This window comes from Bufo bufo, chromosome 6, assembly GCF_905171765.1.
Source record: "Bufo bufo chromosome 6, aBufBuf1.1, whole genome shotgun sequence".
NCBI classification, from domain to species: Eukaryota; Metazoa; Chordata; class Amphibia; order Anura; family Bufonidae; genus Bufo; species Bufo bufo.
The window spans coordinates 336475316-336500386 of record NC_053394.1 but is presented as its reverse complement, the minus strand read 5'-3'; the positions used below and the strand labels follow the sequence as shown (position 1 = coordinate 336500386).

At 45.6% G+C, this 25071-nt stretch overlaps 1 protein-coding gene across 1 annotated transcript in view; it reads right to left on the bottom strand.

The window, feature by feature from the left end:
- The window catches only part of ITCH (itchy E3 ubiquitin protein ligase), a 105638-nt gene that overhangs the window by 6921 nt on the left and 73646 nt on the right, over positions 1–25071 (bottom strand). Inside the window, exons 6-19 of the mRNA XM_040438638.1 lie at positions 24498–24543; positions 22729–22880; positions 19532–19709; positions 19120–19215; positions 18347–18524; positions 17605–17665; positions 17013–17097; positions 15770–15898; positions 15579–15651; positions 15316–15387; positions 12113–12201; positions 11871–12030; positions 11293–11426; positions 9976–10116 (exon numbers count right to left, since the gene is read on the bottom strand). Of these exons, the coding sequence (XP_040294572.1) occupies positions 9976–10116; positions 11293–11426; positions 11871–12030; positions 12113–12201; positions 15316–15387; positions 15579–15651; positions 15770–15898; positions 17013–17097; positions 17605–17665; positions 18347–18524; positions 19120–19215; positions 19532–19709; positions 22729–22880; positions 24498–24543 (1594 nt within the window). The remainder of the gene's footprint in view (positions 1–9975; positions 10117–11292; positions 11427–11870; positions 12031–12112; positions 12202–15315; positions 15388–15578; positions 15652–15769; positions 15899–17012; positions 17098–17604; positions 17666–18346; positions 18525–19119; positions 19216–19531; positions 19710–22728; positions 22881–24497; positions 24544–25071) is intronic.

The window sequence follows — 25071 nt, the reverse complement described above, 5'->3', positions numbered from 1 at the left end:
CTATTGAAAAAAATGGGGTAGAGAACTGATGATTGCTGCCCGAGGTGTGATGTGGCGAATGCAGATCTCATACACTTAATGTGGAATTGTCCCAGACTGAGAAGGTATTGGATGGGGGTAGTAGGGATAGTGAGAACTGTCTTTGATGTTGAGCTCAGCGTGGAGATTGTGACGTGTATATTGGGCTGCGTGGATGTACCAGAATTGATGCCTGAGAAAAGATTGGCTGTCATTAGGGTACTATACCAGGCTAGAAAGATAATAGCATTTCACTGGTTGGATAGTCAACCGCCATCAGTGGGTGAACTAGAAAAAAAGGTGCATATGCTGATCAGCCTTGAAAACTATGTCTACCAAAAGAGAAACTGTTTAAAAAAGTTTGAAAAGATATGGTCGCTTTGGATTCAACATTATAATCTGCAGGTGTAAGGGAGTGAATGTGTGAGAGTATAAGGGATGTAAAGGAGAGGGTGGAAAGGTGAGCAAAGAAATATAAGGGGATTGTTTACTTAAATGAGCTGCCTTAAATGACTTCTGGAATAGGAGTACTTCATATTCTGTATACCTGACTGTTTACTCTTGAAGGATGTATTACATTGTTCAAAAGTGTACTGTTATGACTTAATGCATCGTGATTAGGGATGAGCGAACCCGAACTGTATAGTTCGGGTTCGTACCGAATTTTGGGGTGTCCGTGACACGGACCCAAACCTTTTCGTAAAAGTCCGGGTTCAGTGTTTTTTGAAAGGCTGCAAAGCAGCCAGCCAATCAACAAGCGTCATACTACTTGCCCCAAGAGGCCATCACAGCCTTGCCTACTATTGGCATGGCTGTGATTGGCCAGTGCAGCATGTGACCCAGCCTCTATATAAGCTTGGGTCACGTAGCGCTGCACGTCACTCTGCTGATACAAGCGTAGGGAGAGGTTGCTGCTGCGACGTTAGGGCGAGATTAGGCAGATTAACTCCTCCAAAAGACTTCATTCAGTGATCGATCTCCAGCTGTGGATCATTGAAGTGCTGATATTCAATTGCTCACTTTTTTGAGGCTGCCCAGAGCGTTTTTAGATCACTTTTTTCTGGGGTGATCGACGGCCATTTTGTGGCTTGTGGTGCGCCAGCACAAGCTATCACCAAGTGTATTTAGCCATCAATAGTGTGGTTATTTTGTGCTATATCCTACATCAGCTGCAGGCTGAGCCTGTGTCACCGAAGTGCATTTAACCATCAACAGTCTGGTTATTTTTTGGCCATATACTACATCTGGTGCAGGCTGAGCCTGTGTCACCCAAGTGCATTTAACCATCAATAGCGTGGTTATTTTTTGGCCATATACTACATCAGGGGCAAGTTGAGCCTGTCACCCAGCGCCTAAAAAATAGACCTGACATTTCTATTCAACCAAATTTGTACTGTTTTAGCTGGTCAAGTTATTTGTAGTGACCGTAAAAGCACAGTTTTTGTTCTGGGTTGAAAAACTATTCCCAAATTTGCCATTCTCAAAATAACTAGTTTCTGCTATATGAGGCCTACTTGAAATCTATCCCAAAAAGGATATCTTACATTGAAGGTGCTGATAGTGTCATTCAGAAAAACCTAAGACACACGCTACCGTGCAGATAGAAGTCTAATTCTGTGATTAAACCTATACCTGTCACACAGCGCAAAAAAAAAAACAGGCCTCACATTTCTATTCAACCAAATCTGTACTGTTTTAGCTGGTCAAGTTATTTGTAGTGATGGTAAAAGCACAGTTTTTGTTCTGGGTTGAAAAACTATTCCCAAATTTGCCACTCTCAAAATTGTGGTGAACGGGAACAATGAGGAAAACATCTAATAAGGGACGCGGACGTGGACATGGTCGTGGTGGTGTTAGTGGACCCTCTGGTGCTGGGAGAGGACGTGGCCGTTCTGCCACAGCCACACGTCCTAGTGAACCAACTACCTCAGGTCCCAGTAGCCAGCAGAATTTACAGCGATATTTGGTGGGGCCCAATGCCGTTCTAAGGATGGTAAGGCCTGAGCAGGTACAGGCATTAGTCAATTGGGTGGCCGACAGTGGATCCAGCACGTTCACATTATCTCCCACCCAGTCTTCTGCAGAAAGCGCACAGATGGCGCATGAAAACCAAGCCCATCGGTCTGTCACATCACCCCCATGCATATCAGGGAAACTGTCTGAGCCTCAAGTTATGCAGCAGTCTCTTATGCTGTTTGAAGACTCTGCTGCCAGGGTTTCCCAAGGGCATCCACCTAGCCCTTCCCCAGGGGTGGAAGAGATAGAATGCACTAACGCACAAGCACTTATTTTTCCTGATGATGAGGACATGGGAATACCACCTCAGCACGTCTCTGATGATGACGAAACACAGGTGCCAACTGCTGCGTCTTTCTGCAGTGTGCAGACTGAACAGGAGGTCAGGGATCAAGACTGGGTGGAAGACGATGCAGGGGACGATGAGGTCCTAGACCCCACATGGAATGAAGGTCGTGCCACTGACTTTCACAGTTCGGAGGAAGAGGCAGTGGTGAGACCGAGCCAACAGCGTAGCAAAAGAGGGAGCAGTGGGCAAAATCAGAACACCCGCCGCCAAGAGACTCCGCCTGCTACTGACCGCCGCCATCTGGGACCGAGCACCCCAAAGGCAGCTTCAAGGAGTTCCCTGGCATGGCACTTCTTCAAACAATGTGCTGACGACAAGACCCGAGTGGTTTGCACGCTGTGCCATCAGAGCCTGAAGCGAGGCATTAACGTTCTGAACCTTAGCACAACCTGCATGACCAGGCACCTGCATGCAAAGCATGAACTGCAGTGGAGTAAACACCTTAAAAACAAGGAAGTCACTCAGGCTCCCCCTGCTACCTCTTCTGCTGCTGCCGCCGCCGCCTCGGCCTCTTCTGCTGCTGCTGCCTCGGCCTCTTCCTCCGCCTCTGGAGGAACGTTGGCACCTGCCGCCCAGCAAACATGGGATGTACCACCAACACCACCACCTGCGTCACCAAGCATCTTAACCATGTCACATGGCAGCGTTCAGCTCTCCATCTCACAAACATTTGAGAGAAAGCGTAAATTCCCACCTAGCCACCCTCGATCCCTGGCCATGAATGCCAGCATTTCTAAACTACTGGCCTATGAAATGCTGTCATTTAGGCTGGTGGACACACACAGCTTCAAACAGCTCATGTCGCTTGCTGTCCCACAGTATGTTGTTCCCAGCCGGCACTACTTCTCCAAGAGAGCCGTGCCTTCCCTGCACAACCAAGTGTCCGATAAAATCAAGTGTGCACTGCACAACGCCATCTGTGGCAAGGTCCACCTAACCACAGATACGTGGACCAGTAAGCACGGCCAGGGACGCTATATCTCCCTAACTGCACACTGGGTAAATGTAGTGGCGGCTGGGCCCCAGGCGGAGAGCTGTTTGGCGCACGTCCTTCCGCCGCCAAGGATCGCAGGGCAACATTCTTTGCCTCCTGTCTCCTCCTCCTCCTACTCAGCTTCCTCCTCCTCTTCTTCCACCTGCTCATCCAGTCAGCCACACACCTTCACCACCAACTTCAGCACAGCCCGGGGTAAACGTCAGCAGGCCGTTCTGAAACTCATATGTTTGGGGGACAGGCCCCACACCGCACAGGAGTTGTGGGGGGGTATAGAACAACAGACCGACGAGTGGTTGCTGCCGGTGAGCCTCAAGCCCGGCCTGGTGGTGTGCGATAATGGGCGAAATCTCGTTGCAGCTCTGGGACTAGCCGGTTTGACGCACATCCCTTGCCTGGCGCATGTGCTGAATTTGGTGGTGCAGAATTGCATTCGCAAATACCCCGACATGTCAGAGCTGCTGCATAAAGTGCGGGCCGTCTGTTCGCGCTTCCGGCGTTCACACCCTGCCGCTGCTCGCCTGTCTGCGCTACAGCGTAATTTCGGCCTTCCCGCTCACCGCCTCATATGCGACGTACCCACCAGGTGGAACTCCACCTTGCATATGCTGGACAGACTGTGCGAGCAGCAGCAGGCCATAGTGGAGTTTCAGCTGCAGCACGCACGGGTCAGTCGCACTGCGGATCAGACCCACTTCACCACCAATGACTGGGCCTCCATGCGAGACCTGTGTGCCCTGTTGCGTTGTTTCGAGTACTCCACCAACATGGCCAGTGGCGATGACGCCGTTATCAGCGTTACAATACCACTTCTATGTCTCCTTGAGAAAACACTTAGGGCGATGATGGAAGAGGAGGTGGCCCAGGAGGAAGAGGGGTCATTTTTAGCACTTTCAGGCCAGTCTCTTCAAAGTGACTCAGAGGGAGGTTTTTTGCAACACCAGAGGCCAGGTACAAATGTGGCCAGACAGGGCCCACTACTGGAGGACGAGGAGGATGAGGATGAAGCATGTTCACAGCGGGGGTGGCACCCAAAGCAGCTCGGGCCCATCACTGGTGCGTGGCTGGGGGGAAACACAGGACGATGACGATACGCCTCCCACAGAGGACAGCTTGTCCTTACCTCTGGGCAGCCTGGCACACATGAGCGACTACATGCTGCAGTGCCTGCGCAACGACAGCAGAGTTGCCCACATTTTAACGTGTGCGGACTACTGGGTTGCCACCCTGCTGGATCCCCGGTACAAAGACAATGTGCCCACCTTACTTCCTACACTGGAGCGTGATAGGAAGATGCGCGAGTACAAGCGCACGTTGGTAGACGCGCTACTGAGAGCATTCCCAAATGTCACAGGGGAACCAGTGGAAGCCCAAGGCGAAGGCAGAGGAGGAGCAAGAGGTCACCAACGCAGCTGTGTCACGGCCAGCTCCTCTGAGGGCAGGGTTAGCATGGCAAAGATGTGGAAAAGTTTCGTCAACACGCCACAGCTAACTGCACCACCACCTGATACGGAACGTGTTAGCAGGAGGCAACATTTCACTAACATGGTGGAACAGTACCTGTGCACACCCCTCCACGTACTGACTGATGGTTCGGCCCCATTCAACTTCTGGGTCTCCAAATTGTCCACGTGGCCAGAGCTAGCCTTTTATGCCTTGGAGGTGCTGGCCTGCCCGGCGGCCAGCGTTTTGTCTGAACGTGTATTCAGCACGGCAGGGGGCGTCATTACAGACAAACGCAGCCGCCTGTCTACAGCCAATGTGGACAAGCTGATGTTCATAAAAATGAACCAGGCATGGATCCCACAGGACCTGTCCATCCCTTGTGCAGATTAGATATTAACTACCTCCCCTTAACAATATATTATTCTACTCCAGGGCACTTCCTCATTCAATACTATTTTTATTTTTATTTTACCATTATATTGCGGGGCAACCCAAAGTTGAATGAACCTCTCCTCTGTCTGGGTGCCGGGGCCTAAATGTGTGACAGTGGCCTGTTCCAGTGGTGGGTGACGTGAAGCCTGATTCTCTGCTATGACATGAAGACAGATTCTGCGCTGACATGAAGCCAGATTCTCTGCTATGACATGAATACAGATTCTGCGCTGACATAAGGCCAGATTCTCTGTTACGGGACCTCTCTCCTCTGCCTGGGTGCCGGGGCCTAAATGTGTGACAGTGGCCTGTTCCAGTGGTGGGTGACGTGAAGCCTGATTCTCTGCTATGACATGAAGACAGATTCTGCGCTGACATGAAGCCAGATTCTCTGCTATGGCATGAAGAGACTGATTCTCTGCTGACGTGAAGCCTGATTCTCTGCTATGGGACCTCTGTCCAATTGATATTGGTTCATTTTTATTTTTTTTATTTTTATTTTAATTAATTTCCCTATCCACATTTGTTTGCAGGGGATTTACCTACATGTTGCTGCCTTTTGCAGCCCTCTAGCTCTTTCCTGGGCTGTTTTACAGCCTTTTTAGTGCCCAAAAGTTCAGGTCCCCATTGACTTCAATCGGGTTCGGGTTCGGGACGAAGTTCGGGTCGGGTTCGGATCCCGAACATTTCCGGGAAGTTCGGCCGAACTTCTCGAACCCGAACATCCAGGTGTTCGCTCAACTCTAATCGTGATGTGTATGATTAATGTGATGATATGCCAGACCCTATGATGCGACGTCATTTAACTGCTCTTGTCCCAAGGGGTTCTGTTGGGGGGAGGGGGGATTGGGGGACAGTGTTCTGTCTGTGGTTAAACTTGAAAATCTTTAATAAAAATTATCTGATTTAAAAAAAAAAGAACCATAGTATGTAGTGGTAATGCAAATACCACTCCCCCAGAAGTAGCCAGCGCTTGCCCCATCAGCGCAAAACTGAGCGTGAGGCTATCCCATAGAAGCCATGGCACCATACTGCCCCAGTTAAGTAGAGCTACCTTGGAAGGGCTCTGAACAGGAGCAACAGCAAGCTAGCGTCAGGGCAGAACCCCCCAGCTGAGGGGGATTACAGAGTCAGTGAACACTCGACTCGCTGGAACATACTCCCCATATTATTCGCAATGGCGTATGCACTACGTATTGATGAGGACAATATCATGACCGACTGGAACCGAGGAGGCCCATGGAGATGGGTGGTCTCTAGGACATATAAGTGTTGCTAGGCAACCCCTCTAAGACAGAGGATGTCACAACCATGCTCCAAACCAGCACCGAAAGATAAGAAGGATACCATGTGGAAACAGCTACCGTATCCACTGGTGGCACCCACACACCACAGATGCAGAGCACCGGCACCCGCGGGTATCGACTGTTGCCACGCCCCACTGTGAAAGAAGCTAAGGCATCTAGAGCCGTGGCGTAATTGAACTGCAGCAACCCAAGATGCTTAGGTATTCCCCTGTAAGTGGATCACTTGTGGAAGGGGGAAATGCAACAGGAAGCACGGTGATGGGAGAAAGGCTAATGCATACGGCAGGTACAGAACCCAGTGGAGATGCAATGCAGCCACCTACCGAAGGGGGGATGCATACGTCCGGCACTGAAATGTGTAATTATACTTAGTCCACCTACAGCAGGGGACAATATATAAGGCAAGTACTGTATCCGTAGTAGTGCAATTACTCCGCCTATGGAAGGGGTAATGCATACAACAAGTACTGCTAGCGGATGTGGTCATGCATACAGCAGGAACTGAATGGAACGGTAGAGAGATTACGCCGTTTATGGAAGGGGGTAATGCGTAGGGCGAATCAAGTACCCTGTGAGAGTGCAATTACTCCACCTAAGGAAGGGGTAATGCCTACGGTAAACACTGTAACCGGTGATAATGTCATAACGCCACCTATGGAAGAGGCTAATACATACGGTATGTACTGTACCCAGTGTAAATGCAATTCAGTCCCCTATGGAAGGGGGAACGCCTACAGGCATCACTGAAAACAGCGCTCTAGCAGTTAGTTCACCTATGGAAGGAGGTAATGCCTAAGGTAAGTATTGTATACAGCAGTGGTGCAAATACTCCGCCTGAGGAAAGGGGGTAATGCAGACGACAAGAACTGCTGGCTACCGTAAATGCAATCTTGGAAGATTGCAACGGATTCGAGTCAGAGCCCGAATCACCCCCTAAGTGCCCTGACACCAGCACAGTGCTCCAGACTAAAAAAAATACCTAGTAGCCATTGGCTCCTGAACTGAAATATTAAGGAGCCAAATTAAATTTTTAGTCGCCAAATCAAAACAGAATCAAAATTTTGGTATTGTGACAACGCTACGCCGATCAGATTGGCGTAGGGTTGTTTCGATACCAAAGTTTTGATTCGCTTTAGTCACCATAAAAAAGTATTGCGATACTCAATACCGTGCAAAAAAAAAAAGAAAAAAGCCGCGTGCATTTCTCATTTTATGAAACGTTCGGCCCATAATAGAACAGTCCTATCCTATTTTTTGGGGTGACAAGGTGACTAAAAATGGCGAATGCTCACCGCATAGGAGAAATTTATAAAAAAATTTAATAGTTTGGACTTTTCGGACGCAGCGCTATGTAATATGTTTATTTATTGTTTATATATTTTATATGTAAAATTGGGAAAAGGGGGATTTAAACTTAATATTTTAGGGTACTTTCACACTAGCGTTTTTCATTTCCGGCATTGAGTTCCGTCACAGGGGGTCTATACCGGAAAAGATGTCTTCAGGTCAGTCTTTTTGACTGATCAGGCAAAAGATAAAACCGCAGCATTCTACGGTTTTATCTCTGCCGAAAAAAACTGAAGATTTGCCTGAATGCCGGATTCAGCATTTTTCCCCATAGGAATGTATTAGTGCCGTATCCGGCATTCAAAATACCGGAATGCCGGATCCATCCTTCCGGTTGAACCGTGCGATTTTCACGCATGGTTGCTAGGATGAAAGTCTATTCACTGTATTACTTTCCCTTATAACAACATGGTTATAAGGGAAAATAATAGCATTCTTTAATGCAGAATGCGTAGTAGAAGGTCAATATAATAAACATTATATATTATACACCCCAATATAATAAACATTGGTGGCGCAGTGCGTTTCCCCCCAGTATAATAAACATTGGTGGCGCAGTGCGCTTCCCCCCAGTATAATTAACATTGGTGGCGCAGTGCGCCCCCCCCCCCTCCTTAGTATAATAAACATATAAACCTTGGTGGCGCAGTGCGCCCCCCCAACATCCCAGTATAATAAACATTGGTGGCGCAGTGTGCCCCCCCCCCCCCCCAGTATAATAAACATATAAACATTGGTGGGCAGTGCCAATGAGGGTTAAAAAAATAAATAAAAATTAACTCAATTGATCGCATAGCAGCCGGTCTCCTGTTCTTTCTTCAGGACCTGTGGTGACATCACTGTGCTCATCACATGATACATCACATGATCCATCACCATGGTAATGGACCATGTGATTAACTCAGTGACGTCACCACAGGTCCTGAAGAAAGAACAGGAGACCGGCAGCTACGCAATCAATTGGAGGAGGTGAGTTAATTATTATTTTTTTTTTAACCCTCATTGGCACTTCCCACTGCGCCACCAATATTTATTATACTGGGGAGGGGGCCGTACTCAATGTTTATTATACTGGGGTGTTGGGGAAGGTGGGGGCGCACTGCGCCCCCAATAAAGACAACTGACCTGTTAATACAAATACAGGTGGCAGGTGCCGGAATCAAATAGCCGGCACCCGACCTCTATGACAGACAGGGAGCTGCGATCAGCGGCAGTTAACCCCTCGGGTGCCGCTCCCTGTCATAGAGGTCGGGTGCCGCTATAACATTCCGGCACCCGCCTCCTGTATTTGTATTACTAGGTCAGTTATCTTCATTGGTGGCGCAGTGGCCACAGCCCCTCCCCCTGTCCCGCTTCTTATTGGCCGCGGCAGCAGCAGCACAGGGGGAGGGAGAGACTCTTCCACTGCGCTGCTGATAAGAACATGATAGTTCAGCTTCTGTGCCCGCCGCTGTATTCAGAGCTGCGGCTCGGCTCTAGTCGCAAATGGCGACAAGACTAAAAAGTCTTGTCGCCATTTGTAAATTCTAAGTCGCATTGGCGACCATTTTGGTCGCCATCTGGAGCCCTGCAGCGGATCACATATAGGGGAGTGGGGAGCCTCCTCCGCTCCCTTTCTTGCCTGTCCGACCGGTGCATGGTCCCGGTCCGCAGCGGGGGATGAAGTTTTCACGCACGGCTGACTGGGAGCTGTCGGTCGGCCGGGGTGCATAGGGACCGTGAGCAGAGAGCGGAAGTGGCCACTTGCGCCCACCGGCCGGGGGTGTTCACCCCGGACTGGGAAGATCGCGGACCGGAATCCCTTGCTGCGGCCCGGCATCGTTTGGGCGTTAACCCTTCCGGACCAGCGCTTCCTGGTGCCCGCGCCCGAAAAGGGTGGAGCTGCCAGAGGAGGAGCTAACAGCTTTTACTAGTGTCAACGACTCCTAGAGGACATAGCTATACCCACGGTTCCTGTGTCCCCCAATGAATATGGGCGAGAAATGAAGGGCCATAGGTGCTAGTAAAGTAGAGTGCCACTTCATCTGGTCAGCTCTATGAGACAACAGTCCAGGAATGTATTTTACCTGATGTATTCCTCTTTGTTTTCCTCGGTCACCTGGATATCGCTCCCATCTGGTTTTAGGTCATGGCTTTTAACTTCCCCAAGCAGTTCCTTATCCACTGAAAAATACATTTCCAAGCCGCACTCTTCTATGTTGTTTTCTCTGTGAAAAACAATTAGGTTATGCTTTTTTGTGGCGGATTTTCATGAAAAAAAAAAAATTCCAAGTCTTAGCATTTTTGTTTCATTCTCGACAACAATGCGACTAAAAAGGTTGAAAAGCCATGTAGACTTTTTTTTATAGTGACATTCACAGGCAGCACCCTGCCATAACTCTACAACCATGCGTGACCCCACTGGAGCTTATTTATCAAAAGGGGTTGTGTCACAAGACATGGTCTCGCTGAGCGGTCTCGCAAACATAGAAGAGGATTCTTTACGGTAAGAGCAGTGAGACTATGGAACTGTCTGCCTGAGGAAGTGGTGATGGGGAGTTCACTAAAAGAGTTCAAGAGGGGCCTGGATTTATTTCTGGAGTGTAATAATATTACAGGCTATAGCTACTAGAGAGGGGTCGGTGATCCAGGGAGTTATTCTGATTGGAGTCGGGAAGGAATTTTTTCCCCCTAAAATGAGGAAAATTAGTTTCCTCACAGGATAACAGGTTGAACTGGATGGATGTCTTTTTTCAGCCTTATAAACTATGTTACTAATGAAACCTACACCCTTTATTAGAAAAAAAAAAATATTACAATTGCCATTTTCTGCCTAAAAGTTACAGACCAGGCCCCTGACAAAAATAAGAGTTAAGGTCTATTCACACGTCCGCAATTCTGTTCCGCATTTCCGTTCCCGAAAAAAATAGAACATGCCCTATTCTTGTCCGCAATTGGACAAGAATAGGCATATTCAATTAGTGCCGGCAAAATGCGGAACGCACATTGCCGGTGTCCGTGTTTTGCGGATCCGCAAAACAGACACGGACGTGTGAATGGACCCTTATAAAGGGGTTGTTCAGGCAGTATTTACCGATTACCTATCCTGAGGATAGGTCATCGATATCTGATCAGTGGGTTCCAATACCCGGCACCCATGACTATCAGCTGTCTGAAGAGGATGTGTCACTACATGCGAGTGCTGCTTCCTCTTCCTTACACTGCCCATCGTCTCAGAAGTGAGTGTAATTACAAGTACTCGCTCCATTCACTTGAATGAAGGGAGTACTTGTAATTACACTACGCCACCGCAAGGAAGACTATGAGTAGTGTAATGAAAATTAAGTACCACTGCACAACCCCTTTAATAAAGAGAAATTATATAGTATTTTTAAGTCACTTACTTGATCCAGATGAGAGAATTGTAAAACTCAGGATCCACAGATTCCAAGTCCTTCAGCCCCACTGGCTTATTTAATATGCGTTTGTAGAATGGCAAGGAGAAACCAGTGTCTATAAATTTGCCATGAAATAATGCCTATAAGGAGGAGATGAATCCAACATGACCACATATAAGAAATCTTAACTTATTGTACATGTGGAAAGAACTTGGATTGTTTCCAAGTACGTTTTTCAATAATGCACGGTTAATTATTCCTGAGGAAAATTATTATAAAATTGCATCTTACGGTGTTTATCACCAAGAATAGTAGTTTTCAGTCATTGGCGAGATTCACCACATATCACCTAACACTCTTATTAGTTAAGATTCCAGCTTCAGGATATATATGGTCTACCCTCACGATAGGCCACCAGTATTGGACTGGTGGGCAGCGGACTCGTGGCGAACCACAACCCTTTAAACAGCTGATCAGCCGTGGGAGCTGGGAGATTGACCCCATGAGACCAGGCCATCGATATCCTGAACTTCGAAAACCCATTTACAAGGGTTCCTCATAGACCTTCAAAAACCTGAACTCACCATGGCAATGAACCTGCCAATAAAGCGGAAGTAGCGCAGATGGTCGGGGTTGATATAGGAGGCAGGGTTAATTTGCAAGCAGTAGTTATCTTTTCCGGCATACTCAAACAGGCAATACATGGGGTTAAGGACTTCATGGGACAGGAGGAAAAACCACTCCCTGTGGAGAAAAGAATAAGGTATGAAACATGTATGGAACTTTTTTTAGTCTGGATACTTCATGCCATAGCTCAGGGTGTTACCTTGCAACTCCTCCATAATCGAGCCCCTCCTCTCCGGGGATGATAATCCAAAGTCTTCTCCTCAGATCTTGTGGGTTAAAGCTCATGATCTAAATGTGACAAGGAAATCAATGAGTAATTAACTAGTCCTACACTGTACAAGTCTATTATTAACAGGAGCAGCATGAAATCCAGGCAGGCCCCTTTATTACAGACAGCTAGTCATCTGGGTGGCTCCCTAGCCGGCTTGACTGGCAGATCTCTATTTATGTATAGGCAGAGACCTGTTAATCAGGCAAAGCCAGGCAGTGGGCCACAGAGATGACTATGGAAGAAAAAACTGCACAGGCCAAACCCTGAAGGCTAGGCTCATACATGGTATATGGTGGAAGGAAGAATTCAGTGTGGATTTTAGGCATGCTGCCCAAATCCACAGCACGCCCTACACATTATATTTTTCTTTTGGATTCTTGCTGTGGATTTCACCCTTTTGATACAGAGGATGAAATGCAAAACTTGCCATCTAATATATCGGTATTTTGTTGGGGATTCCAGACCATGTGCACAGTTCCTCCTTCCCAGCTAGGAGAACTGTCCTGTTCCATGGCAAGATACCCCAAGGGATAAATAGGTGATTTATAAACCGCTAATGGTCCTATTACAGCAACATTTTCCAACGTAATAATAATTTACAAGATCATTAAAGAGGACCTTTCATGGGATTATGGGTTACAAACTTGTATGCTTACCAGATAGGGCGGCCCCTACAGATGCCAGCACTTTTTTTTTTCTAAAATAACGCTCCGTTAAGGCACCTCATATGTTAATTTACAGTATCGGTACAGGGAGGAGAAGACTGCCGGGTTCCTCAATGGGCATCTCCTTCTCCCTGGCTGGGAGAAGGAGAGCTGTTTTTTCTCCCCATTGAGAAACCCGGCCGTCGACTGCTACCTGTACCAATACTGTAAATTAACATATCAGGTGCCGGAACGGAGGGGTATTTTAGAAAAAAATAAAATAAAGTGGTGGCATCTGTAGGGGCCGCCCTATCTGGAAAGCATACCAGTTTGTAACCCATAATCCAACGAAAGGTCCTCCTTTAAGGGTTATCAGTGTTGAACTTCCTATTTAGTCCAGCCAATTGCTTAGTTTTAGCGGTAATATCTTGGCAAGTATGGATGAGCAGACATCATACTGATGTAAAATAGGCATAAGGTAGTATTCTGGTATTTAAAGCTTGGGAAACTCTGCCATTATTAATAGCTGGGCGATTCAATATAATGACCCTTCTTCCCAAAGGTCAGGGGAATATCCTTCCAGACTTCTAATTGTATTTCCTGGCCAGCCAATTGAGATGCCCATCATCCTGGGTTACTGGAACTAACTTACTTCAGAAAGTCTTCGGAGACGATATTTAAAAGGTCACTAACCTTTGGCCAGTGTGGGAATGAGTGTCTATAGACAGAGAACAACTAGGTGTGGAAGGCAGCAATGCTATTATGTCATTATCAGGATTTACCGAATGCAAATTTGCTGTTGTCGCCCCCCCCCTTCCATTTGTTAACTTTAGGGAGTCAAATATCGGAAAGGCCTAGCAATAACTATTTTAAGGGATGGGAAAAAAAAACTAAAAACTTTTTATTCACCCCATCTGCAAGATTTCAGTCCAACTTTATGAGGCCTTTCTCAAGCATAGAGATGGGCTGAAACATTGCAGTTGGGGTGAATAAAATTGGGTTCACCACTAGGGATGAGCGAACTTCTGTTTTCAAGTTCGGCATACAAGGTCCGAGGTAGCGGAATCCAAAATGGAATTCTTAGATAACCTGAACCTTGTATGCTGAACTTGAAAACACAAGTTCGCTCATCCCGGTCCACCACCCTTCACCTTATTTGGAGTGCTGCCTCGTATCTGAACTTTTTTTTACTTGGACCTTGAGTGGACAATTCTTGGAGGATTTGCACCCACCACACCATTAACAAGTGCAGCGTTTTTTTCTTTTCATACTTTAAGGGATTTCTATGTCGACGGAGTATTGTCATCTCTTTCTCATACAGGAGACTTATGGGGGTTGCTCATAATCACTTTTATAGGTTTCTACAATTACACCACGTGCCCCACAAAAAAACTGAAGACCAGCTCAGCACCTCTGTATACCCATTGATCGGGGTCCCAAAAGAGGTGTCATCTCTACTCTGTATAAATACTAATAGATTTGAGGTTAATCTCTATTCCGCTGTCCGTGGAGTCTAAATGGAGAGAATACATACCTGACTTATCAGCAGATGACTGGTTGGTTGTGATGGAGTCTCCATTATAGGTTTCTCCATCTGCTAATAATAGGGTCGCCTCTCCCACTCTAACTGCCATAGAGGTTTAGAATCAGAAGCAGATTTCTGGCACTTGATAGGGGACTGTACTTATCTGCATTCCTTCTAGAAGGACATCACTAGCCTCCTTTTGGAAATGATATCTCAACCAGTCCCCTGTGTTTCTGAGATTTGCTCGTTAGGTTTTTTACCAGAAGAACAATGGCCCCACCATACCAGAAGCTTTCTTAGAGACACTGTTTTTAGCCCAGAAAACCCCTGCTCTGGATGGGAGATTGCCTCGTAAATGAAATACTCCTATATGAAAAGGTTGTGTTCAGAAAAAGGCGGCCACAGAAGTTTCGGAAAGGTGTGTGGCACGTGGTACTTGCCTCCATTACCTGTATATACCCCCGAATGTGTTGATTTTCTTTCTTATACTCTATCTGATATACCAAGAATGATCTCAAGATATTGTAAAACCTTGCCTTGTTCTCTGTATATACCACTCAAATAAACGAGACCAAAAAGTAGAAACCCAGTCAATATGATCATGTAAACTCTTTCGGCACTGCACTAAGATTTCTGTCTAACTTTCTGATGAAGTTGACATGGGTTTGAATGGTCCTTTGCTTTGCAGTCTATCATGTGCAAATGTAAGCCACTAGCCTTCAGTAATGTCAATCAGTTCACATTAGGAAGGGAGCTTCTGTACGTGTTTGCCTATGTGCACTGCCATGGTCCTGGCCACCAGACAGACTGACCCGGGAGCCAGCTGCGCACCCCAGAGCTCTGGCAGGGGACTCGGACCGCAGCCTATCTGATAATGATGACCTATCCTATGGATAGGTCATCATCATCAGTACCTGGATAACCCCTTTAAAGTGGAGTTTACTTATTTCATGGTTACAGACCTGCTGAAAGGAATCCTCAAACAAACTTTTCCTATTGACTGTGATCTTGATGTGCTGCGGCATGAAGAGTTGCTGTAATGAAATAGTGAAAACTTTTCATTTAATTGATAAAAAAAACAAAAAAAAACAAAACACTAGCTTAAATTGAATGCATTATAAAGTTACTATAAAATACAGTGCAGTTGAAAAATGGGGAGGGATTGGGTGCAACTATTTTTGCCCAGATATAAAAGCTCTATTGACAACTACAAACATGTATTTACCTGACACCAGAACCTGAAGTACTGCACCTTGGCTTTGAAATCCCTCACATAGGCGATCTGGGGTCCATTATCTCTGTACACAGGGAGAAAGGAGAGGACTAATGTTTTACGGCTTGTTTTTGTTGTCAGAAAACTAGTAAAAACCAGCACGTGACAAACGAGCGTCACTCTCATGATAAACCATGACTCACAAGGCAGATTTTCCAGTCCGAGGATCAATATACGTAGTGGTTCTTCTATTGTGATCTACAAAATATGGAACGCCATCCACAGTGAATCTCATCTCCCAGCCCTCTGGCAGTGGTTTTTCATTCAGTTGCCTGAAATACACAACAACAAATGAATACAATTAACACTGCACCAAAAACCAAAACGTGCTGTGAATCCTGGACACATTTTCTGGCACGTGTGGTTAAAAAAATCCAAATCTTTATTTCAAGCGCATAAAAACATCGTCATGCAATACAAAAAAAAGCTTTATGGTTTTTTTTTTGTATTGCATGATGATGTTTTTACGAGCTTGAAATAAAGATTTGGAGTTTTTAACCACACGTACCAGAAGATTTGTCCAGGATTCCCAGCACAAAGGGTGGACTGGACTGACACAGCCAAGCTAGAGCCCTGTGGAAATCCAAGAGGTGCGGTCCTGCTGCAAAAGGGTGAGCGAATACACATCTATTTACTTTACCAAAAAGGCAAACACCAGGCAGGGGAGCTCCTCAATGTGCACCAAAAAGCCGCTGAGTGCCGCGCGGATTCTGCTTCTGCTATTGTTTTCAATGAGAGGTTGTGCTGCGATTCATGCAGCAACGGTTTATAGCCACGACAAGAAAGGCCGTAAACTGTGTCAATGGAAGAAAGATTCTGAGCGGCCGACGGCAACTTTTCGGTGCAGAATCCAGGCGGTCTTCCTTTTTTATGTAATGAATCCAAATGTAAAGGGAACCCTTCATTACAACAGACATAAAGGGAACCTGTCACCAGGATTTTGGGTATAGAGCTGAGGACATGGCTTGCTACATGGCCGCTAGCACATCCGCAATACCCAGTCCCCATAGCTCTGTGTGCTTTTATTTTGGAAAAAAAACTATTTTATACATATGCAAATTAACCTGAGATGAGTCCTGTATGTGAGATGAGTCAGAGACAGGACTCATCTCAGGGTAATTTGCATATGTATCAAATAGTTTTTTTTTTACACAATAAAAGCACACAGAGCTATGGGGACTGGGGACTGGGTACTGCGGATGTGCTAGCGGCCATCTAGCTACCCATGTCCTCAGCTCTATACACAAAATCCTGATGACAGGTTCCCTTTAAAATAACAATATCAGTATGAGAGTTAAAAAATTTAAATAAAATACGCACATACAATGAATACTATGTAAAATTTCATGTTCCACTACTATTGTTAGTAACGGCCACTTGACTTACCCCTGATTTCTTGGATCCTCCCATTGAGTTGTCCGTGTAGCGTGATTCACAAAATACACCCTGCCATTCCCATCTGTCCGCTTTTCTACAATAAATTAAAGCATAACATTTAATGGTAAATTCAGAGGTCAAATAATGACCTGGTTACCAGAAACATTCAATTTTTGTGCATTGTAAATAGTGTTTAAAGAGGACCTGTCACCACAACATGCAACGCAATCTGAAAGCAGCATGTTATAGAGCAGGAGAAGCAGATTAATATATGTTTTTTTATACATTTATATCTTAGCTTTTTTTGCCTGAACACCTAGGGGTTATCAGTGACTATGCATTTTCTGTACAAGTGTGCATAGAAAGATAGCCGTCACTGATAACACCTCCCTCTTGTACCGATCGGTATTCACAGGAAGTGAAAAAAAACAAAAAAAACGTTTTACTGAATATTTTTATACAAAAATATGTATATCAATCTGCTCAGCTTCTCCTGCTCTATATCATGGGGCTTTTAGATGGCACTGCATTTTGTGGTGACAGGACCTCTTTAAAATACCTAGATGTAAACGGATAAGTAGCATCTAACCCGTGTACTTACCCCATCCAGCAGGTAAGGGCCCCAGGGGATCATACTCTTTATTTTGACTATAATCTTGGTTCTGGAAGAAGTAAGACAGCAAATGCTAAAACATATCTAGATATTTTAGATTTCACTCCTCTGTACTAGTATGCACATGTATGTCTTTCTAACACTCCTCATTTGAAATATATGTAAAATTAAAGACAAAGTACCTCTAAAATCAACAGCTCCTCAGGACAGGCTATCAATATCTCATCAACAGGGGGTCTGACACCCTGCCGATCAGCAGCTAGAAAATGAGCTCCAGTGCTGGAGCCACATAGCGCCATCCTCTTTGTAGAGGATGGTACTGGTTACTGCAGGGCTGCTCCTGGTCACTTCGATGGGGGAAGAGCGCCAGTATCCAGCTCTGTCCACTACAAAATGGACGGAGCTGTGTAGTACAGGCAGCAGAGCTACTGCAGAAAAGCTAGTGGAGGGTGTGGGGTATCAGAACCGTTTTTGGCACCATACTTTTTTTTTTGGTCCTGCTTTATAAAATAGTATTTCTATGCAGAAGGATCCAGTAAAATATATATAGAATATTTTATGTTTTTAAAAATGGAAAGGGGGGGGGGGGGGGGGGGTGTAGACCACAGTATGCCTATGCAGTGACATAAGTTGTTAATCAAACAATGTTTTGCCCTTTCTACATGTGACCAAAGGTTAGCACTGCAATTCCTAGTACAAACACTTCACTGCGGTAATATCAGGCACTCACCCCATAGATGAACCTCTGGTTGAACTGCTGCTGCATTGCCCCTTGCAGCTGGTTACGCTGAAGCTGCCACTGCTCGTAGTTACGTACAGATTCAATGGTGGGCCTCTGCCATGTAGTAGTCCGTGTTATGTGATCTACATAGTAGATTCGCGCCATGTTATCTACACGACGCTCCCACCTGAAAAAAAAACAAAAAAACTTTTTATTCAAAAGAAAAAAAAAAAAAGCAGCCTTGGCAATTGAAGAAAAGACCACAAGAGGGTTGCTCCATAGTCGGCATTTTGGCTCTGGTAGCAGTATTCTACAGTTTTTGACACCAAAAGTGCTTGGGGGAAGCAAATGGGTGCCACAGAGCATTGTTCCTTCTGTTGTGAACAGAGCCTGAAGCCTGTAATACACTGCACGATTTTTCAGCAGATAATCGCTAAAGAGCGTTCGCATGAATGCTAGTTAGCGATCATCTGGCAGTATAGTACTGGCGCCGATTGCACGATGAACGAGCAAACGCTTGATCATTGGGCAACCTAAATCTAATGAAATGTTAAAAAATTCAGGCAGCAGATCGCTGTGTCTAATAAAGATCTGCTGCCGTCAAACCACTATACAACATGGGGACGCGTGATGGCCTAGCTGCAGAGGAGTTCACTGCATGTAAGTGGTCTCTTTCACTAGCTGGGAGGAAACGCTCGCCTCCCAACAATCATCTGCCACATCAGGCTGTGTAATGCATCCCTTAACATAACTGCAGCCTAAACGTATCATTAAGTTCTTACCCAGGGGGGAGAGGCTCTGGTCTGTCCCAGGTCGTCCTTTTTGCCACATGATCCACAAAATACACACGTCCCTGTTGATCCACTCGCTGCTCCCAACTGTGAGAAGGGACAGTAGACATAAAATATCTACACATAGAACACATTTGTGCTTCCCATTGTGAATTCCGTTTATGAACGTGCAAAACATGAAAAACCACCCAAAGACTTCCATAATCTTACAAGTACACATGAAAATTTTCACATGACAAACGCTGGCCATGGCTCAAATAAAGTAGAATGTCCAAATGCAGAAATATCAGTCCGAATATGAGGCAATCACTGCCTCCTATCATGTATTCACTTCTACAGAAAGTATGCCTATGCTGGTTGCCAGCACAGACAATATCAGTAAATGACACTTATGCCTTCATACCCGGGAGGAAGGGCTCCTTGGGCGACATTGCCGATTCTCTGGCTATCCACGTTCACAGGAAGAACCTGTGTGGAAACAGGAGGGATGCCGGGCGTCGCATCTATATCAGGAGGAGGACCGCTGCCTGCCAGGTTTGCAGTGGTTTCTGAATTACTGAAGAGGGCATTATTAGGAGGGGCTGGGAAAAAAAAGCAAAGAATCACTCATTTGAAGCTAAAAAAAAATAAAAAAGTTTAAAGGGCACCTGTCATAGCATTATACTGATTTATACCTATAAAACTAGCTGATTGCAACAGGTCATCCAGTTTCATAGGTACAAATCTGCTGACAGATGCCCTCTAATTTCTTTGCTAACGATCAATAAGTAAATGCATTTATGTGATACCTGAATATGATCATAGAGATGGGAAAGTTGCCTCCATTGTGACCCAAATTCTGATCATTTTAACACCTTAGCAATCATCTGTCTTGACAGCAGGCGTATGAAATCTGCCATACTGTCTTTCGGGGTCACGTCCAGTAATGTTCCCACAATCCAGCTAGAGTAAGTTGGATCCCCCACTATGGCCACTTTCAGGCGAGCCGGTGTCACACTGCGGACTCGCAGCGCAGCTCCGGTCCTGACCTTCCAGCACTGCCGGGGTCACATAGCATCATACCGATTTATGATGCTATATAACCCTAAGAGGTTTGGAATGTACTGGATAACACTGACAATCCAGACCTCTAAGGGTTACATAGAATCATAAAATCAATATAATGCTATGCGAACCAGACACTGCGCTGCGAGTCCGTAGTGTGACACCCGCTCTTCTGAAAGGCGCCTATCAGAAACAGCCAGAGACCCGGTCTCTGAGCACACAGAGGCAGCTTATACCAGCTTCCGTCTTCTCTTGCGATTAATGAGTTCTATGTAGTGGACAGAGGAAGATCACACGACTGCCAGGTGTCCCCAGATCAGCTCTGCCAGTAATCATGATCACGACAGAGGGCTTTTTATCTCCACCGCCACACACTTCTTTCACTATATATTTAGTACACCACCTCACTACACATGAGCCTATTAGTACTCCGTTTCAGCAGAGATCAAGTGAGTACTTTAGCTTCCTCAGACTGGTACTGCATACTCTTTCTGGATGGGGAATGAGCCATACTTACTGACCTCAAACACCCACAGGGCCGGTCACCCTGCCTAATAATTATGTGCGGAGAAAACATTCACCCTGCATTACTGCACAGCTGGGCAGACATGTGATCCACATATCTGAGAAAGCAGGGAGACAACTCGTATGGGTGCTAGAATGGTGGCTCTCATCTCTATTTGCGGTCATCCAGCTTTCCATGGTAATATTAAGAAGCAGATTGAGGGTGCTGCCACACGTTGCGGCTATGCTGCGCTTTGAATGTGGGGGGAAGGGGGGGGGGGGGGGGGCTAGGTTTTGCAGCAACATACCCACAGTTATGGTGAACACACAGCAGATTTTAAATTACATGAATGTAACTCCAAATTTTGTAATTCATGTCACTCAGTTTTGCTGTGTGATTAGCTTTTTTCGCAGGTATGCTGTTGCACAAATGGCACGCTTTTTTTTATCATATTCAAAATGCAGCACAGCCTCGACATGTGGCAGCACTACTATAGCATTTTTCACAATAAGGAAGCAGAGGACAATTTAAAGGTAATCTGTCACTAGTTTTATGTTGTCAAAGCTGAAGGTGGTGAGAAATACCCTTACCAAAACGTGGGGTCCCTTACTTGAACTCGCCCAGTTGTTTTGCTAAAATCTGTATTGAGCAGCTCTTGCATAAGCCCAGCACTGGTATCCACTCAATACACAGCACATACCAGTCCTCCCAGTCATGAAATACTGCTCTCCCTGGCTCCTGAAGATGATTGCAACAGGTGAACTCTGAACTGAATTTTTTTTTTTTTATCGTTTGCTTACAAAACGTCCTACTAAATATAGAAAGAAAAGGGGGGGGGGGGGGCTGGATGCACAGTCACAAATAAGCAGCGGAACCCTTATCCAGGAGTAGGTTCAGTCTCCTTAAAACAGGCAAATCCACAAGTAGTTGCAGGGACCGCGCTGCTACCAGCAATAATAGACACAATGCAGACTTCCACACACGCTCACACGGGCAGCCGTTATAAATCCACTCCTATGGACGTCTCCTGCAGCGTCTTGATACCAACCGGACAAAGAGACACATAGCGCAATACCCAAGTGGTAAAAGCAAGTATCCAATTTATCGTACTTACAAAGTCCATGTGATAAAAGGCATTTCATTAAAAAATTAATTTTATGAAATGCCTTTTATCACATGGGACTTTGTAAGTACGATAAATTGGATACTTACTTTTACCACTTGGGTGTTGCGCTATGTGTCTCTTTGTCTTGTGAAGGAATTGGTGCCGTACATTGAAGTTTTCGGTTGGTATCTAGACGCTGCAGGAAACGTCCATAGGAGTGGATTTATAACAGCTGCCCGCTGGAGCGTGTGTTGAAGTCTGCATTGTGTCTATTATTGCTGGTAGCAGCGCGGTCCCTAAATAGTTTCTAGTAAGAAGCTGCTACCATTGTGCATCTGCAGAGTGTGTGCAACTGCTTCACATGACTGGTGCTGCTGCTGAATTTGACAAATCTAAGTGCTCTCCCTTCCCTTCTCTCAGTATTAGGCCTCTTGCACACGACCGTATGCCCTCCGAGATATACGGTCCGTGATCGTGCGCACGGGAGCACACAGCATCATAGATTACAATGATGCTGTGGAAGTCTGGCCGCCCGCGGGGCTATTGTCCCGCACTCATTCGATCTTATGAGTGCGAGACAATAGTTCCACGGGTGGCCCGATGTGCAAAGCAACATTGTAATCTATGATGCTGTGCGCTCCCCTGCATTTCAGGAATTAAGCTGAGAGATGGTGGAGAGCAACATCCTAAACACACTGATCCAGCATGTTTTGCTGGGTGGGACATGGCCACGAGAAAAGTCTGAAACTAGGAGCAGGTTGCAAACTACAAATTAATGAAACTTCTTTAACTGAAGGTAACCATTAACATATGTAATATAAAAAATAAAAAAACATTTGTGCATCAAGGTTGACAATACGCTTTCAAAGAAATGACAGGGATTTTGAGGAAGACTTAATCACAGCATCCAAGTCATTGATTTGAAACTCAAATTTTCTCACCATACCTGAGATAGAAGTTCTCTGAGGGGTAGGTGGTGGTGGCCGCGATGGTCTGGGTGGCCTGCTGGGTTTAAAACCTCCATTGGACAAGGATGGTGAATTGGTGCCATTGGATCTGCGATCTTCACTTGGACTGGCGCCATCTGTGCCATCAGTGCTGAAAAACAATCTGGGTTGAAGGGCTACACGGACCATCAAATACAACAAAGCCAAAACTATTCACCAGAGCAACGGTGCGGATACATAGAAATTAATTAAACAGGACCGGTCACCACAATATGACATGTAATCTGCAGGCAGCGTATTATAGAGCAGGAGGAGCTGAGCAGATTGATATTTCATTTTGTGGGAAAACATTCAGTAAAACTTTTAATTTATAGATTTAAATCTCAGATTTTTCTGACTTCAGTTGTACACAAGAAGGCATCATCAGTGATTCATAGCAATCTCTGTGTAAGTGTGTATACAGAGATAGCTGTCTGTCACTGATAGTTGTACACATGGGTGGGATTAAGTTCAGAAAACGCTGAGATTTAGAGGCTGTCCGCTTTTTACTATTAATGATCTATCCTCAGGAAAGGTCATCAATATCAGATAGGCGGGGGTCCAACTCCTACCACCCCCTCTGATCAGCTGCACCTGTGGCAACAGGTAAACAGAGCAAAGAAGGCAGAGCTAGTACGTGTGCTGCCTTCTCTTCAAACAGCTGATTCGCAGGGGTGCCGGGAATCGGTCCCTGGCCGATCTGATATTGATGACTTATCCTGAGGATAGGTCTTTGATAGTAAAAAGCAGACAAACCCTTTAAGGAGTCTCCAGAGATTCTGGCAAAAAGCAGGACAAAATACTACCATTTCCCATTTGTAGCATAATATACCTCGAGAGCCTACAAATTCACTATAGAAAATGACTAGAAATATCTCCTAATATATTTACTAAAAGGAGTCTCGTAAACCTGAGCTTACAGTAGGATCAGATGAGGAACACAGGAGTGTTAGGCAAAGTATTTCAGAGTTTATTACAGCCAGTGAAGAGGAATATCCTGATTATAACAGCGGTGGAGTCTCACACTGACTTCCAAGGAAAGAAAAAAGGTTTAGGCCTCATTATTATCTGCACTGAAGGATCCATTAAAGCAAGCATCCTCAAACTGCGGCCCTCCAGCTGTTGCAAAACTACAACTCCCAGCATGCCCGAACAGCCTACAGGTATCAGCCTACAGCAGGGCATTGTGGGAGTTGTAGTTTTACAACAGCTGGAGGGCCGCAGTTTGAGGATGCGAACAAAGTAGCACAGCATGCAGCACTATCTTAAGTTAAATGCCTGGCTCCCTGGTAGAAACTTGACAAAGCCCATTATAGTCAATGGGGTCAGCTGGGGTCCGTCAAGTTAACCAGCGTTTCAGTTGTTTTCCTTGTTCTCCTCCTTTCAGACAGCAGAGTGGAAAAACTAACGCAGATGTGAACAAGGTCTTAGGAACATATCCTCAAATATAATACTGAAGATAAAAATCTAAATGCTTGCATCAGTAAAAAGAAGGCCACCATACGGTTGGAGACAGGGGGCAAAAGTTTATTAAAACCAGAGGGTAAATCTGAAAAGGAACACTTGCCAAGAAATCTAAAAAATCTTTAAATTTGTAACAAGGTCTCTTCAGCTGACAGCTTCACTTTCAGTCCGTCAGTCTGGTATATCCGTCATAACTCAAGTCATGTGCACATAAACCAGTCACTATTGGTACTATTCACATTTGTACACGTAGAATTGCCCTTACCTGGCAGCCGCAGCATCAATCTGTACTCTTGAGTTATCAGTGGAAGCTACACAAGAACAGAATAAAGAAATACCATAAAAATCTAATTCCCCCAAAATAGAGCTGTGTGTTCTAACGTAGGTCAACCTGAATAGAGAGCATACGCTCTGATAAAGATTTGAAGGGGTTGTGTCACTTCTGCAAGTGACATTATGTAGAGAAAGTTAGTCCAAGGCACTTACTAATGTATTGTGTCTGTCCATATTGCTTCCTTTCCTGGGTAGATTATTTTTTTTCATCACATTATACACTGCTCGTTTCTTTGGTTATGACTAGTGTTAAAGGGAACCTGTCGCCTACAACAAACATCCCAAGCCGGCAGCAGTACCTGACAGTAGCCAGCAGTGTGTTTGTAACGATCATTTTAGTCCTGCAGGCAGAGAAGCAGAAGCTGTAAAAACGTTCTTTAATCCCCTGCCGGCGCGCTTCTCTAGTCAGGCTTGAAGTCACGGGGGCAGCGGCCTCTTAGCTTCAAGTCACGGTAACCACCCCCCTTTCCCTGCCCCTTCGCTGTGATTGACAGAGCTTATGCACG